This window comes from Panthera uncia, assembly GCF_023721935.1.
Source record: "Panthera uncia isolate 11264 chromosome A1 unlocalized genomic scaffold, Puncia_PCG_1.0 HiC_scaffold_17, whole genome shotgun sequence".
NCBI classification, from domain to species: Eukaryota; Metazoa; Chordata; class Mammalia; order Carnivora; family Felidae; genus Panthera; species Panthera uncia.
In genome coordinates, this window is record NW_026057577.1 from 44,759,900 (window position 1) to 44,778,384 (window position 18,485).

The 18,485-nt window shown below is 35.6% G+C and overlaps 1 protein-coding gene across 1 annotated transcript in view; it reads left to right on the forward strand.

Moving 5' to 3' along the window:
* NDUFAF2 (NADH:ubiquinone oxidoreductase complex assembly factor 2) overlaps positions 1–18,485 on the forward strand; it is a 169,698-nt gene that overhangs the window by 113,920 nt on the left and 37,293 nt on the right. Inside the window, exon 3 of the mRNA XM_049648556.1 lies at positions 9,606–9,646. Within this exon, the coding sequence (XP_049504513.1) occupies positions 9,606–9,646 (41 nt within the window). The remainder of the gene's footprint in view (positions 1–9,605; positions 9,647–18,485) is intronic.

The following is an 18,485-nucleotide window of genomic DNA, read 5'->3' on the forward strand; positions in this document are numbered from 1 at the left end:
AGTGGCTTTAGGCACATTTACACTGTTGTCATTGTCAACACCATCTCCAGAACTTTTCATCTTCCTAAACTGAAGGTCTTTACCAATGACACAGTAAGTTCCCATTCCCTCCTCCCCCCTCCACCATGCCTGACAACCACCATTCTACTTTCTGTGTCTATGAATTTGACTACTCTAGGTATCTCATATAAATGGAATCATACAGTATTTGTTGTTTTGAGTCTGGCTTATTTCACTTAGTATAATGTCTTCAAGGTTTATTTATGCTTTAGCATCTATCAGAATTTCATTCCTTTCTCAAGCTGAATAACATTCCATTTTCTCCATATACCAGATTTTGTTCATTTGTTCATCCATCAATGGATCTCTGGATTATTTCCACCTTTGGGCTATTGAGTAATGCTGCTGTGAACATGGCTGTACAAATACCTGTAGATTTAAACCTAATTATGTAAATAATTGTGGTAAACATCAATGGTCTAAAATCTCTATGTAAAAGGTTGAAATTGTAAGAATTATGTAGAAGACAACTATGTGTATCAAACAGTGTAACCTAGTTGACAGTTATAGAACATTGCCCTGAGAAATTATAGAATTCATTTTTTTTTCATTTTATGCACCTTGATAGGTTATAAACTCTTGCCAAAAATTTTGGAGGTGGCAATACTTACTTATCTACTCATTGTGTGAGGCCAGGTTTACCCTGATACCAACTCTTGTCAGAGACAATAAAGAAAAGAATACTATAAACTAATATCTGACATAATCATAGATGCAGAAATCATTAACAAAATATTAGCAGACTGCATCCAGCAGTATATAAAAAAGGGCAATATGCCATAATGATGTGGAATTTATCCCAGTAATATAAGTTGGTTTAACATTTAAAGATCAACATCGCCCCATTTCCCCCATCTCCCACCCCTGGTAGCCACCTACATTCCACATAAAAATGAGATCATGCAGTATTTTTCTTTCCATATCTAGCTTATTTCATTTACCATGTCTTCCAGATTCATCTGATATTGTCAAAGATGGCAGGACATTCTTCTTTTAAGACTGAATAATATATTCCATTGTAAATATATATATATATATATATATATATATATATATATATATATACACATACATATATATATATATATATACACACACACACACACACACACACACACACACACATACACATACCATTCTTCCATCAATGGACATTAAAGTTGTTTCCATATCTTGGCTATTGCCAATAATGCTGCAGAGAACATGGGAGCACAGATATCTCTTCAAAATAATGATTTCATTTCCTTTGGATATGTATCCAGAAGAGGGATTTCTGGATCATATGGTAGTTCTAGTTTTAATTTTTTGAGGTAACTCCATACTATTTTCCATACTGGCTGTATCAGTTTACATTCCCACTGAACAGTACATAGGGTTTTCTTTTCTCCACATCCTTACCAACACTTATTATCCTTTGTCTTTTTTGTTAAAACTATTTATTCATTCATTCATTCATTCATTCATTCATTTGCTTATTTATTTACTTGAGAGAGAGAGAGAGCAGGGGAGGGGCAGAGAGAGGGAGAGAAAGAATCCTAAGCAGGCTTCCCACTTAGCACAGAGCCGGACGTGAGGCTCAAGTCCACAGTCCTGTGACCACGACTTGAGCTGAAATCAAGAGACCCTCCACTGACTGAGCCACCCAGGCACCTCTATTCTTTGTCTTTTGATAATAGCCGTCCTAACCAGGTATGAGATGGTATCTCACTGTGCATTTCATTTGCATTTATATTCAACTTTTAACAAAGAAGAAAAATCATAATTTCATATTAGTACAGAAAAAATATTTGACAAAATTCACCATACATTCATAACTAAAAACTCTCTACACACGTGAACTGAGAAGTTCCTGAACCTAATAAAGGATATTAAGAGGAAAAAGCACTTACAAGTAACCAACCTCATATTCGATAGTAAAAGAACACTGTCCCCCCTAAAATTTGGAACAAAACAAGGGTATCCTCACTATTTTTATTTTATATTATCCTGGAAAATTCAAGTAAGTGCAATAAGGCTAGAAAAAGAAATAAAATGAATTCAGATAGGAAATGACAAAGTAAAAGCCTCTTCACAGATGACATAATTGTGCATAAAGACAACCTCAAAAAAATCTATAAAATAATGAATTTAGTAAGTTTTCAAGATATAAGGGCAATATGTTAAGACCACTTATCTATCTACATTTTATTACCAAACAATTGCTAAATGAATTTTTTTATTCTGTCACTTAAAATGCCATTAAAAACATGAAGTATTTAGGGATAATGTTACAAAAATATGTCTCTACAACCTGTACATTGAAAAATGTAAAATATTCCTAAGAGAAATTAAAGGAAATCTAAATAAGTGGAGAGATACACATTTTTGTGGTTCTGAAGTCAATAGTTAAAAGATTTTATTTGTCTAAATTTGATCTGTACATTTAGTGCATCCCAAGTCAAGATACTAGTAAATTTTTCTTTTTAAAATTAACATGCTGAGGGGCGCCTGGGTGCCTCAGTCGGTTAAGCGGCCGACTTGGGCTCAGGTCATGATTTCTCGGTCCGTGAGTTCAAGCCCCACGTCGGGCTCTGTGGTGACAGCTCAGAGCCTGGAGCCTGTTTCAGATTGTGTGTCTCCCTCTCTATGACCCTCCCTCATTCATGTTCTCTCTCTCTCTGTCTAAAAAATAAATAAACATTAAAAAAAATTAAAACAAAAAATTAACATGCTGATCCTAAATTTTGTATTAAAATGTAAAAGGATCTAGGATACCTAAAACACTTTTTTTTTCCTTTCAAATTTTTATTTAAATTCTAGTTAGTTAACATAGCATGTAATATTAGTTTCAGGTGTACAATTTAATGATTCATCACTTACATACAACACCCAGTCCTCATCACAACAAATGTCCTCCTTAATCCTCATCACCTATGTAACCCCTCCCCCGGCCCACCTCCCCCCTCCCCGTAACCAGTTTGTTCTCTATAGTTAAGACTCTTTCTTGATTGCCTCTCTTTTTTCCCTATGTTCATTTGTTTTGTTTCTTAAATTTCCACAAATGAGTGAAATCATACGGTATTTTTATTTCTCTTATTTTTCTTAGCATAATGCTCTAGTTCCATCCATATCCTTGCAAATGGCAAGATTTCATTCTTTTTGATGGCTGAGAAATGTGTCAATTATTGATAATGCTGCTGAAAACATTGGGGTGTGTGTATTCCTTTGGGTCAATATTTTTATATCCTTTGGGTAAATACCTAGTAGTGCAATTGTTGGATCATGGGGTAGTTCCATTTTTAACTTTTTGAGGAATCTCCATACTGCCTAAAACACTTTTTAAAAAGAACAAGGTTGGAGGATTTAACTTTAAAAAGCTACATTTTTCAAGACAGCTTAATACCACTATAATGATAGATATAAAATTAATGGAATCAAACTGAGAGTCCAGAAGTGTCCCTACATTTATATGGTCATTTGAGTTTTCAATGGGAAAAGGAAATTCTTTTCAACTACTGTTAAATAGTTGGATTTCCATATGAAAAAAAATAAACTTTGATCTTTACCTCATATTAAATCTAAAACTTAAATTGAAATTGATCACAGACCTAAATGTGAAAGTTAAAGCTTTTAGAAGAAAACATTGGACTAAATCTTTCTATCATGGCATAGTCAAAGAATTATATAGGACACCACATATAAAAGAAAAAATATGATAAGTTGGACTTCATCAAAAAATTTTAAACTCTTTTTTAACAGATAACTCTGAACAAATGAAAAGATGGATGAAGAGAAAATTTGTGATACATATGTGACATAAAACTTGTATCCAGAATATGTAAAGAACTCTCACAACCCAATAATAGGACTAGCATCAGAAGTTAAAAAGAAGATATGTAACATCATTAGTTATCAAGGAATGCAAATTAAAACCATAGTGAAGTACCACTACATACCACTGACTCACTAGAATTTAAAAGATTAACAATACAAAGTGTTAATGAGGATGTAAAGCACCTGAAATGTACATAAATGTTTGGCCAATGTGTAAATGGTACATCTGCTTTGGGAAATAGCTTATTCTTTATAAACTTAAACACACTCTTACACTATAACCTGGAAATCTGCTGGGTATTAACCCAGAGATATAAAAACGTAGTCTACCCAAACACTTACTGAAAGTTTTCATAGCCGCTTTATTCATAAAAGCCCAAATTGAAAGTTCCCCAAACACCCAACAAAAATCAGTGGATAAACACATTGTCATTTTCTATATAGTGGAATATTACACAGGAATAAAAAGAATGAACTGCTGCTGTGCTCGCTGTATTTATTTTTTATTACTCTGCATCAGTATTACCACAAACTTAGCTAAAAACACTATATATTTATCATCGCCTGGTTCCTGTGGTCTTGAGTCCAAGCCTAGATGGGTTCTCTACTTAGGGTCTCACATAGACTGCAAACCATGTCAATAGGTATCATCCAGGTCTGCATTCTCATCTGGAGGTTTGAGTGTGGAAGGATCCATTGTTCCACATGTGTGGTTATTCACAGAATTCAGCTCCTTGCAACTATAGGACTGTGAGCTTCAGTTTTTCACTTGATGCTGGCCAGAGACCACCCTAAGCTCCTAGAAGTCACTGAAAGTTCCTTGCCACATGGGATTCTTCAACATGCCACCTTTTCTCTTACAGCCAGCAAGGGAGAGCCTCCAGCAAATGGATGCTGTAAGCTTACATGACATAATCATGCACTCGTAGACATTCCATCTCCTTTGCCCTCTTATCATAGTTAGAAGTACGTCACAGGACCTGCCTTTACTCAAGGGGAAGAAACCATACAAAGGTGTGGACATGAAGAGATGGGGTTTGTGGAGGCTACCTTAAGAGTTTGTTCTCTACACACAGTTACATGGATGAACTTTAACAACATTATGTTGAGTAAAATAAGTTAGATGCAAAAGAGTGCATACTGTAAAATTCCATTTATATGAAACTGTAGGTAAGGCAGAACTCATCAACAGTGACAGAAAGTGTAGCACTACCTGGGAGCTGTGGATGGATTAGGGTGGGTGTTTGCATGTGGTCAGAGATAGGAAACTTGCAAGTGATGGAAACATTCTATATACTGATTTTGGTGCTGGTTAAAAGGTTGTAAACGTTTTTCAGAATTCATGGAATTGCACACTTAAAATGGTTTCACTGTATTGTTTATAAATTATATCAAACTAAAGAGGATTAAAGAAAAAGAATAGTAATAGGCTTGAGCATCCCCAAAATTTTAACTTAAATATGCCAATTAAATCTAATAATGTCTTTAAGATATGCTCAAGAGTCAGTAATCAGAAAGTGACTCATTTCATAATATATCACTTGAAGAATTTTCACAGTTAAAAAGTAGGGATTCTTGTTTTTATAGATTTTTATAAGATATATACACCCAGAACTGGCAAAGATCATTTTTTAAAAGATGAGGCTTTATTATAGTGTTGTCTTATCCTTGAATGAATTAAACAACACATATTTCTAATGCAGTATGTTTTAGATGCAGACTCCTCACAAGCTTTCCATAATTTTAGTTCTGAATGATCACCTCCTGAATCTAGTGATAAATGTTTCATTTACCTTAACCCCTGTTGGCACTGCTTCTAAAAGTATATTAGCCGTTTCCAGTGCTTATAGAAATTTGAAAAATGTATGCTTCACGAAGTATTTTCCTGCTTGCTTCTTCTAGTCCCTTTTAGTGATTAATGGGAACTTTAATTTGCATGCTCACTTTTACGCTTATTATAGTGTGTTATGTTCCAATAAGAGTATTAAAGTTCAATGAAAATTTCATGCATACTAATGAGAATGCAGATGAACACTGATGAAAGAATGCTAGGATCTTAAGACATAAACTTTCCAGTTATCTTGCTAAATTCTATTCAAACAATGGTTACATTATAATGAAGACTGATACAGAATCCACCATACAGATATAATTAGCAATGGCAGAATCATTATATAATTTATAATTGGATCGAGGTTCAGTTCCAGATTGTTATGAGGATAAAAAAAAAGAAATGTAATGATTTGATATTAATGCATATTTTTATTCTTCCTCTTCCTAACCTTTGCCAACCTTCAGCAGGATATTTCCTTTGTTGCATAGAGTGATTGGGAAAGTTAGGGATGATTATATAAATGAGTGATCACATTGAATATTTCCAGCTGTAACCTTTATTGGATACATAGCAGTAAATGGTCCTCAACCATCATCTCAAGAACATTTCAAGTATCTGGTTATTGTAGAATTATACAAATGTATATCAGCAATTGCATTTATTTATCAAGATAAAACTAAGATCTTTTTCCTTGAGCCATTTAAAACAAAGCTAAAGGAAGTCCTATATCTTTCCTTAGAGAATAGTGTGTCCCATGAGGGTAACTATTCTAGGCAGTACTTAATACGTTATCTGAGTTATACTGCATTCTTCTGTGCATGAATTTTATAAACTTATACAAAACAAGTAAACTTTAGAAAACACGTATCAGAGTTTACTCAATCTATTAATTCAGGGATTTTTTTGAAAATTATTTAGATTCTCTTGAAGTATTTTTCTTATTTTAACCTTACAAAGAAACTGGAAATGTTGTTTTATGGACTTATTGATAAGACAGTTTGTTGTTTTAAGTTGTTTTTCTCATGGTGGTAGTTGTTGTTTTAAGTTGTTTTTCTCATGGTGGTAGTAAGTATGCATTGTGCCGTGATACTTTTCCAGCATGATCTAAAGCCAACAGTATATGTTCACAGACTCTGTAGTACATGGTCTTCATTAGTAAAAAGTGTAGCAGTTAATAATGATTTTTATTTTAGATATTATGAAAGTGTTTTTGAATCAGGATAGATCATTCTTGATATAAGGCTTATACTTACTGGTTGCCCTACCACAGGGGTTGGCAAACTTTCTTTAAAGGGCCAAGTGATAAGTATTTTAGCCTTTGTGGGCTCTACAAGTGTGGCTATGTGCCAATAGAACCTTATTTACTGACAGTGAAATTTGAATTCTATGTAATTTTCATGTGTCATGAAATATTATTCTTCCTTTGATATTTTTTTCAACCATTTAAAAATGTAAAACAAGTTACAAGCAGAATTTGACTCTCAAGTTGTGTAGTTAGCCAACCCCTGCCCTAGCAGTTGATTTTTCTTAATTAAGTTTTTAATCTAATTTAAAACTGAAGATTTACTGCTTAAAACCTTTTAGAGGTATATGGCTTATGTTGAATTATTTTATAAGAAGCTCTATCCTGGGGGAAAAAATGCCGATAAATAAAGCTAAGTAACTTTTATTTTGACCATAAGAAGGCAGTTGAAAATTCCATAAAGCACTCATTTCCTTGATTGCACAGAGGAATCTTGCTATTGCTAAGCTGGGTTTTCTAACACAGGTAAAAATCCCATTACAGCAAATATTTGTGTAGTGGAAATATTTTATAGTGGAAGTATTCGTTCCACAGCTGTTAAGCACCTACTCTTTTGAGGCATTTAGCCGGTAGAAAAATAAATCTCCCATGGATGCATCTTGCTCCTGACAGCCTTACAAGCCTAATAAGGAATATAAAATCTGTACAACTTGGGACTAGAAATGGACCAAATAGGAGTGGAAGCTAACGAGAAAGAGAACGCAGGGGCGCCTGGGTGGCTCAGTTGGTTAAGTATCTGACTTCAGCTCAGGTCATAATCTTGCGGTCTGTGAGTTCAAGCCCCACATTGGGCTCTGGGCTAACAGCTCAGAGCCTGGAGCCTGCTTCGGATTCTGTGTCTCCTTCTCCCTCTGTCCCTCCCCCACTCACACTCTATCTCTCTCTGTCTCTCAAAAATGGATAAGTGGTAAAAATAAATAAATAAATAAATATTAAAAATTTAAAAAAGAATAAAAAGAATACAGAGAAAAACAACAGGGGTAGAAACTCAGAAGTAGGAGTAGAGAAGATAAAACACTGGAACTATATTAAAAATACTTATATGGGATTAGTGCAAGGCCGACAATTGAATGTTGCTCATTGTACCCCAATAACCATTCAGTACTGGGTTTGTCTGGAGGACAGTTCCTGCCTGGTGCTGTTGCTTGGATGACAAAAGGCAGGCTGGTGGAGCTGGTCTGAATAAAAGGTAGCTGGTAAACAGAGTTCAGGTTTTAGAGCCATTTTAACAAGGGGTTGATTCCCAGGCTGTTGAGTTTAGGCAGATTGCTTAATCTTTCTGAAACTCAGTTTCCCAAACTGTAAAATGGGGTCAGCAATTCTTATTTTCTGACTTGTAATTAAGAGTGCAACCTTTTCTTCCTAGTTTTGTGTTCTTTGCTTGTTGCTTACTGAAATTTGAGAGGCAGCTTAGTAGAATGTGGATATCTTTTGGAGCTAGAAATGGGGACAACTCTGGACTCACATGCTACCATTAGTACTTACTGTATAAATTTGAGACAGTTATTTAATTTCTCTATTAAATAAGGATACCTCACAATTTTGTAATGAAAATTAAATCAACTAAAGTGAGGGGCGCCTGGGTGGCTCAGTCGGTTAAGCATTCAACTTCGGCTCAGGTCATGATCTGACGGTTCATGGGTTTGAGCCCCGCGTTGGGCTCTGTGCTGACAGCTCAGAGCCTGGAACCTGCTTCAGACTCTGTGTCTCCTCCTCTCTCTGCCCCTCCCATGCTCATGCTCTGTCTCTCTCTGTCTCCCAATAATAATAAATAAACATTAAAAAGAATTAACTAAAGTGATCAGTTTTCTACTTTTTAAAGACCAAATTCCTACAATATATTTTCTTGATATAGTCTTATAGTCCAAGCTGATACTATTGCTCTTAGGGTTTTTTTTTTTCAGCCTATTTTTAAAAAAATAGCTGTATTGAATTATAGAGATAATAATAGTTAATAATATTAATAATATTAACTTAGACTTAATGCTTACTGTATGCCAGGCTCTGAGCTAAAAATTTGTATATATAACTTCATATACTTTTCACAACTGTTAAATGTAGATATTATTATAATTTATATTTTGCAGATTGGAAATATGATGCTTACAAAATTAAGTAGTTTGCCCCGATTACACAGCTAGTAAGGGATGCAGTCGAGATTTGAACCCAGAAAGGCTGATTCTACTCTCCTAAACACCATCTTCCATGTGATTCATATACACTTCCCTTGAGGCAGCTGGCCCACTTGCTTCCTGTTGCTACAAACATTGAGCACTCAGTGGAAATCAGGCACTTATTAGGTCTGATTTTGGAAATGGAACTGCCTTTCTTTATTGAACTCCCTATGCTCTTGTATTTTTTCAGGACACAAATCATTACCTGACATCGTATATTTGTGTGTTTGTTTTCTGTTCCCCTTCACTAGTATATATTTTGCAGAAGAGGAGAAAATTCATGTTTGGTCCCTCCTTAGATGTCCAGTGCCTAAAATAACATGTAACAGGTGCTCAATAAATATTTGTTTTATGCATGAATAAGTAAAGTGTTTGTGCAAATTATCAAAAATTTACATTTAAGTATTATTTGTCTTTCTAGCTTGGATTAGAGGAAAAAGAAAGACTCCACCTACGATGGAGGTAAGAATACACAACAAAAATATTCAAATAGCATGTATTTATAATGCTGTGTTTCTCAGTTGGGAGTTTACATGAAGCCTCAGAATAAATATTATGCATCTTCCCAGAGTGTTCATTTTACTCCACAGACAAGAATTTAAAACATCTTTATAATAAATGCACAAGTTATATAATATAACATTCAATTCACAGGAATTTTAAAATGAAAAAATACAAATGCAATACAAAATAAAAATATTTTTTAGAAAGTTTAGACTTAAAGCAGCTTACATCAGGATGTTTTGCCTGGTTCCTGGGAGCTGTGTTCTGCTATGGGTGCTTTGGTGGAAAAGTCTGAGAAATACTGAATCTCATGGTTCTATCCAAATCATCCTGTGCTTATTTTTCCCTCAATTTTATATCAAATGTAAAATGTTATAATTTTATATACATTTAACTCTATCATATCTGAAGAAACCTTAAAATACACAATTAGCATGTAACATGGAACACTCAGTATAATAGATGAATTTTTATTTTAAACTTTAAAAACAGTTTTGGTAGCACAGAGAATAAAAAGTATAGCATTGCTGTGGTGTAGTATTTTTAAAACATAGTTATTTCATAATTTTTATTTTAAAACAATAGCCTAAAGTGTTCTAAAATTGTTTTGTTAGAATTAAATGTATTCCATAAGAGGAAATTTTCCAAATTGATTAGTATACTGCCTTCTCCTTTTCTTGTGTTTAGGACCTCCCTCTTCTTTTCTCTCCACTTTTCCTTCACTACTACAGCCCTGATGACAACAGAAATGTTGCTCCACCAGTCAGGCCCCACTTGTTGAGAGGTGGGGTACACCAGGGCAGAACTCATGGTGACCCATAAACTGACATACATATGCTCCATTTCTCCTATACTGACCCCATCAGTGTTTGTCAGGCTGGGCTCTGAACAAGCTTATCTCTAAGCCCATTTATAGCTTTGTATGTTACTTCCACTTTTGCCCTGCCTTACTCTTGTCAGATCTTTCTAATATCTGTGAACCTTGGAAATAAAAGGGAAGAAAAAGTCATTGTGATTCAAGATTCAGAAGCATCCCCAGTGGTTTGCAGTGCTAGGAATCATCAAGGAGACCTTCCAATTCCTCTTCACTTGGCCATATTAAGACTTCTTAGTCTCAGAGCTAAAGCAGTTTCTTCTAACCTCAGAATTCTGAAAGCCTTCTTCCATGGAAACACTGATGTGCAAAGTGATTAGATGAAGGCACCTGAACCTATTAGAGCTAAGACACCACCCCTGTAAATTTCAAGTAATCCCAGCATTTCAGACAAGCTCCAATCAGAACAGTGAGATCAAGTCATACTATCCATGATGCTCACATTCTTGAATATCGGAATGGGAGCCTTCCCTTGCATCTTTTCTAATGTATTATCACTGTCATCCTTCTTTATGCTCTTCTGCATCCTCCCCACCACACACACACACACACACACACACACACACACACACACACACACTTTCCTCCCTCTTGATCTCTTCCATTGTGTTTCAGAAATTTCTGTTTCTTTGTTAGCAATTTATCCTTAACTTTTAATATTTCCTAGGAACTTTCTCTACCACAAACCTCAACTGAAATCTGCCTGTGTCTGAAAGATAGTGAGCCTCCTTGTGCTCATTTTACCACAACCCACAGAAAGAATGTGGGTTCAACTGTTTCTTTCTTTCCCTTTTCCCTTCCAAAATATTCTTTCATTTTGTGAACCTAGGGGAGAGTAGTAACTTTGTGACCTAAGTATGTTTTTCTCCACCTATTTATAATTTTTGTCTCTCCCAACCTCCAGGCCACTCCCCACCCTGATGGTGAAGATGAGAACCAGACTTAGAGACTTCTTCAATGCCTTCCCAAGTCTTAGCTGTTCAGTTTTTTTTTTACTCCATCCACACTAATATCCATACCTCAAGTGAACAACCACTAATGTAGCCACACCTTAGTTCTTACCATCACCAAACACCATTCTACCACTACAGTTTGTAAACTCTTAAATCCCAGATTCTACATATGTCCGATTAAGAGAAAACTACTTAATTTAAAGTAAGACAAGTTTACAGAAAGCCACAGGAATTAAATATATGGCTTAATGGGTTATTATAAGGTGAATTCCACAAGGTCAAAAATAGAACTTTGTCATCTAATCCAGAATCATGTACTCTGTCATAATACAGCCTCCCCCAAAAGCAACCCTGAACCTTTTGCAGTAAATTTATAAAATTTTATCACCCAAATGTACATTATAGTTTAGAGTTTTACATTTTTTAAAAACTTCATATTTGATTTAAATCTCCATCAATCTCTGTGGTTCTCCTCTATCCCTTTTATTTTCTTATAAATTTGTCTGTTGAAAAACCCAGCCTATTTAACCTGTAGATCTTGTCACAGTTTAGATTTTGTTGATCTTATGTTATTCATGTTCGTTCACGATGTTCCTCTGTCCTCTGTCTTTCCTTCAGTTTGGCACCTGCATCCAGAAGCTGGCTACTCATGTTTGATCTTTTTGTCAAGACTGTAGAAAATGTTTGGCAAGACTGTGGGAGAGCATATCTGGTTGTCCCTCTTTTTGTGATTTGCACAGTTGCTTATGCTTCATACCTATGTCACTTCATTGGAAACAACCTCCTAATCTTGCATGTCTGTTAAAACGAGTTAGTTTTCAAGATGCTACCAGCATTTGAGCTCTCTACGTTTTTTTCAAATCTCTTAGTGAACTCCCACCCCCAAATAGACTTCTGTCTCTTCTACCTGTACGCTACGGCTAAAGGTTAGCTAGTAACAATTAGAGTGCCATTTACAGTAGTGTCAGAAAATATTAAATACCCTGATATAAATTAAGCAAAATATATGCAAGACATGTACACTTAAAACTACAGAATGCTGTTGAGAGAAATTGAAGAAGACCTAAATTAATGGAGAGAAATATCTGTTCGTGGGTTGGAATATTTAATTGCTAAGACGTTACTTCTTCCAAATTGATCTGCAGCAGCAAAGCTTATACTTTATCATGCATCACCATCACCAGGAAGGCTTGTTAAAACACAGATTGCAGGTCCCAGCCCCAGAGTGGTTGATCCACTAGGTCTTAGGGTGAGGCTTGAATATTTTCATTGCATCAAGATCCTTGGTGATACTAATGCTGCTGGTCAAGAGCCCATGCCTTGCAAACCACTGGTGTAGAGAGTTAGTCAAATAAAAATCAAGTTAAAATTCCACCAGACTTGTAGAAATCAAGATATAGATGAATTCTAAAATATATTTGAAAATGCAAAGGCCCTAAAGTAGCTGAAAGCAATCATGAAAAAGGAGATTAAAAATTAAAGAACTTACACTGTCTGGCACTAAGACTTACTCTAAAACTGTAGTAATGAGGTACTGGGATAAGGATATATAAATAAATGAATGGAAAAGAATAGAGAATCCAGGGGCGCCTGGGTGGCTCAGTCGGTTAAGCGTCCGACTTTGGTTCAGGTCATGATCTCACAGTTTGTGGGTTTGAGCACCACATTGGGCTCTGTGCTGATGGTTCAGAGCCTGGAGCCTGCTTCAGATTCTGTGTCTCCTTCTGTCTCTGCCCCTCCCCCACTTGTGCTCTGTCTCTCTCTGTCTCTCAAAAATAAATAAATGTAAAAAAAAGAATAGAGAATCCAGAAGTAGACACCATACAGCCAATTGGCTTTGACAATGGCACCAAAGGAACACAATTACAAATGGAAAGACTTTTCAACAAATGGTGTTAGAATAACTTAATGTCCACATGGAAAAAATAAAGATCCCTACCTGACATCATGTGCCAGTATTAATTCAAGATGGAACATAGACTAAACATAAAAGCTAAAACTTAAAATCCTTCTAGAAGAAACCATAGTGGAATATTTTCACAATTTTGGGGTAAACAAGAGATAGCGCTATCCAGAAGGGAGAAGCATTGATCATTTGAACTTAATCAAAATTAAAACTAAGCTTCTCAAAAAATAACATTAGCAAAGCAGTAAACTGGGAGAAAATAATCACAGTGTATGTATTTGACAAGACTCGTATCCAGACTATACAAAGAACACCTCAACTCAATGATTTAAAAGAAAAGAAGGCAACGCTAATAAAAATTGGGTAAAAATCTTGAACAGTCACTTTATAAAATACAAGAATGAGCACTAAGCCTATGAAAAGATACTCACCATCTCTAGTCATCAGGGAAACCACAATGAGATGCCACTCTACTAGACACACAAGAAAAGAGCTAAAATTCAAAAGATTAACAATAACTAGAGCAACCATACCTTTCATGTAGTACTGGTTGTTGTAAAAATAATGCAACCACATTAAAAAACTGGCTGTTTTTTATAAAATCAAACACATCTACCCTCTGACACCAGTTTTTTTTTTCTCCTTGCCCCTTTCAAGTCTGAAGGAATAAATATTTAGGCATATTTCTTGGGAAGCTCTGTCCGAAAGAAGGTCTAGTTGCCTGGCAGACCATGAATGGCCTCCTGATTTGTGCCCAGCCCACGTTTTCTTACTTTCCTCCTTCTGCTTGTTATACCCACTCAACTCTACAAGAACTCCCTACTGTTTCTCAGGTTTCCTGTCTTTTCCCTCTCTCATCAGCTGGCACACTTCTGCTTGTGCTTAGTTCCCTTTAAAGTTCTTTGATGGGATTCTTTGATTCCCTTTAAAATTCCTCGACTGTTTGCTCAACTTTTCATCGTGTAGAGTTAATCGCTCCTATCTAATTAGAACTGTACTGCCATGTACAGCTGTGTAGCTCTTCGAGTTCAGTATTATAACTCTCTGTTTTATTTTTCCATCTTTCTGACTATAGTATGAGCTGTATGGCACAAGACATATTTGTTTGTATGTCACAGATACCTAACACAGAGCCTGATTAATTATTTGATAAGCTTTTGTTGACAGAATTGGAAATCTCATTGCCATGTAAGTGTATTTCGTGGTCTCCATGCAGAGTTTGAATTTCCAGCAACCCACTGTAAAATGACCTGATAAAACTGAACATATTTTGAATTTGAGCATTGCCTGTACTGTATTGTTACTGTTGGTTGCCAATATAGTAAAGCACCTATTCGTCAGTGTGGTACAAGTTGAATTAATATTTCACAAAATTAATGAGGTAGACTTTTCCTAGTGATGACCATATTCCATTTGAAGTCACGTATAGCAAATATTTTTAAATATTTCTTCTTCTTTCGTACTGACAGAACAGTAGGAAACAAAGTTTTCTGTTGTAAAAAGTAAATAAATGTATTGCCAAATATTGACAAAATACATGACTCAGCAATAGGTTTACAGACACTAGAAGAAAGCTATAATATTGGACCTCACCTATTTCATTTTTAATACATATACTCCATAAAAAAAGGAAGAGAAAATTCTAGAAGCCAGTAGAAATGGAGATGGTGATGCTGTAGTCAAATGAAAGGTTGGGGTAGCTAGGTGGGATAATACTTAACAGTAATTCCTTTACTTGACTGTGTTCTCAGATCTGACCTAGAAGCTTCAAAGAGTCACTTTTGTCCATGTCCAAGGTGATTTGGCTCTAAAAGATATCACAATGACTAAAAGATAAATATGTGAGTTTAAAATAGTTGCCAGAATTCCAATCTGTTAATTTACAATAGAAATTCAATTAGCACAGGAAAAAACAGTAGGTTACCTGGTAAGTATGACATTAGGATAAAGGGAGTTAAGTAAAATAAATGTTTAATTGCATCAGGGCTATAACTGCCTATTGTGTCCATCTCACAATAGGGATAATCTGACCCATAGGAATGGAAATATTTAAATAGAATTGGCCACAGTTCCCAACATCTGTCTCTATACTAGGAATAACCTTATGATTTGGAATAGTAAAAATTGCCATGTGCTGGTTGAGGCTTTTGCTTTCAGGGATGCTGTTTTTATGGACTGCCAGCATGTCTCTGTGATCTCTTCTTTTCTTTGCTTCCCCATTCTGACTGACATATTATTTCTTTTGCTATTACAGTGGTTACATTATGATCAAATGTTGCTGACCCTGCAGATGTTCTTTCGTTTATTCTTTTCACATCACTGTTCTGACCTGTAAGATGTTGATCTTACAGTTCAATTTTCAGAAAAAAATCTTATTTCTGAATTCTTTTTATAAAGTTTTATTTTTAAGTAATCTCTACACCCAACATGGGACTCGAACTCATGACCCCAAGGTCAAGAGTCGCATGTTCCACCAACTGAACCAGCATGTGCCCCTTACTTATGAATTCTTGAGGCCCATTTCACCATTGTCTCCAAGTAACTGACACTTATTGCTTGAGTTCTCAGTACCCAGTATTATTATGTTCATTTTAGAAGTTACAGAATTGAAATGTCTTTTAAAATGGATATTTTGCATATGTAACCCCACTTTCCTGCTGCCTTAAATTGCAAAGATGGATTTTGGACCCCTACCTCAAACCTCACACTCATTTCTGGCTATGAAGTGGAAATGGAGAAGAATATTGCAACATGTTCATATAGTAGGTTACAGCATGATTCATTAAAAATAAATAAACTAGGGCTGCCTGGGTGGCTCAGACGGTTAAGCATCCATCTCTTGATTTTGGCTCAGGTCATAATCTCATAGTTTGTGGGTTCCAGCACTGCATCAAGCCCTGTGCTGACAGCATGGAGCCTGCTTGAGATTCTCTCTCTCTGCCCTTCCCCTGCTTTCTCTCTCTCTCTCTCTCTCTCTCTCTCAATAAATAACCTTAAAAAAATGAATGAACTAGAGCCACATTTATCAATGGGGATAAATCTCAGAAACATGATGTCAAACAAAAAGCAAGTTACAGAAGATTTCATACAGTACAATACTATTTATATAAAGTTTGAAAGCAAGGAAAGATTAATGGACCGTCAAGTAAAGTTAGCAAGTTAAACTCTGAGTTTACTTTTTCTTTATAAGCCTAATGAAAACAACAGCAAAGGGATTTGTTTTAAAAAGCATAAACCTACAAGGTCAAAGAAATTGAAGAGACAAAAACAGCAACAGTGTTTTAGAAGCTGGAAAGCAGACGAACAGGTGGTAACAGATTTAGCAAAATGGAGAATGGCTTCTCATCCAGCAGAGAAGAAAGCCCAGAAGCAACCCGGTTTATATCACAGAACCTCAGAATGTTCAGTAATTGGCAGTGCCAGGAAATTCTAAAAGTGGAGTTGAGGCTGGTGCTAAAAACAGTAACTTAGTTGAAAATCTGCTTAAGAAGCAATTAGATGCTAACCAGTAAATTGTAGGTGCAATAATAGAGTTGGAAAATCACCATTTTTCAGTGATCATTGTAATAGCTTATTCAGGGAAAAATTATTAGTGGGTGCTAAAACCATTGGGTCAAATTTTGTTGGGAAACACAATATTTACATGATCTCAGGGCACCTGGGTGGCTCAGTTGGTTATATCTGCCTTCAGCCCAGGTCATGATCTCACAGTTCGTGGTTTCAAGCCCCGCATGGTGCTCTGCACTGACAGCATGGAGCCTGCTTCGGATCCTCTGTCTCCCACTCTCTCAGCCCCTCCCCCGTTCTCTTTCTCTCTCTCTCTCAAAAATAAAATAAACATTTAAAAAAAGATATTTACATGATCTCAAGGTATCTCCCAACAGATTGCTTATTAATTACAAAGGGAAAAAAAAAGGTATACTTAGAGTAGACAAATCTAGTGGATACCACCTTAAACAAGTAGGACAGACTTCATATGTGTGCCTCCTTGTATAATGCACTGAGAATAAGGTAATATTTATGTTGTATTTCTTCAAATACAGAACCCTAATCTAATCATGAGGGCAAAGCCAGAAAACCTAAATTGGAACACATGTCATTAAACACCAGATGGGTCATGTTAGTGTTATGAACAACAAAGAAAGACTCATCAACATGACAATTAAATGTAATATGTGACCCTGGATTGGGGAAAAAACTTAGCCATAAAGGACAGTATTGGGGTAATTAGTAAAATTTGAACATGAACCATATGTTAAATAATAGCACTGTATCAGTGTTAAGTCTTATGGAAAAAAAAAAAAAAAAGAGAAGGATGCTATTAAATTCTTTTTGTGAAAGTCTGAAAACCCAGCAACTTCTCTCCCATTTGAAAACTGGGAGTTTATTTATGGAAAGTTTATTTATTTATCCAGACAAATTTGAGTGAAGAGGTACCAGTCAGAAAAGAGAGTGATTAAAGGAACATATACTTACTGAACTTAACAAATGAGGTTGAGTTAAAGCTAAGTACATCGACAATAAACAGAATTTACTTATTATTTCCAAGAAAAACAGAACTTAGGTAGGAAAAAGAAAAATCCTAGTATACTAGATAACTTACTTGTTATAGTGTTTATTCATAATATAAATATTGAATATTGATCTATAACTATTTGGAGAGTATTCAGTCTCAAGAAGGATGAGGTAAATCCTCATTTTCTTTTTTTTTTAAGTTTATTTTGAGAGAGAGAGAGAGAGAGAGAGAGAGAGTGAGGGCAATTGGGGGAGGGGCAGAGAGAGGAGGAGATAGGGAATCCCAAGCAGCCTTCAACACTGTCAGTACAGTGCCCCATGCGAGGCTCGAACTCATGAATCATGATATGGTGACCTGGGCTAAAGTAAGACACTTAGATGACTGAGCCTCCCAGATGCCCCATAAATCCTCATTTTCAGTAATAAGTCAATATACTGTGCTTAAAATTGGAAAGTAAAGAAGTAGTAACACAAAAACCTTTTTTAGATATTGTGGAGGATTTAGGAGCAGAGTCTTCCTTTATAGCTGTCAAACAGTTTCTCAGCTCC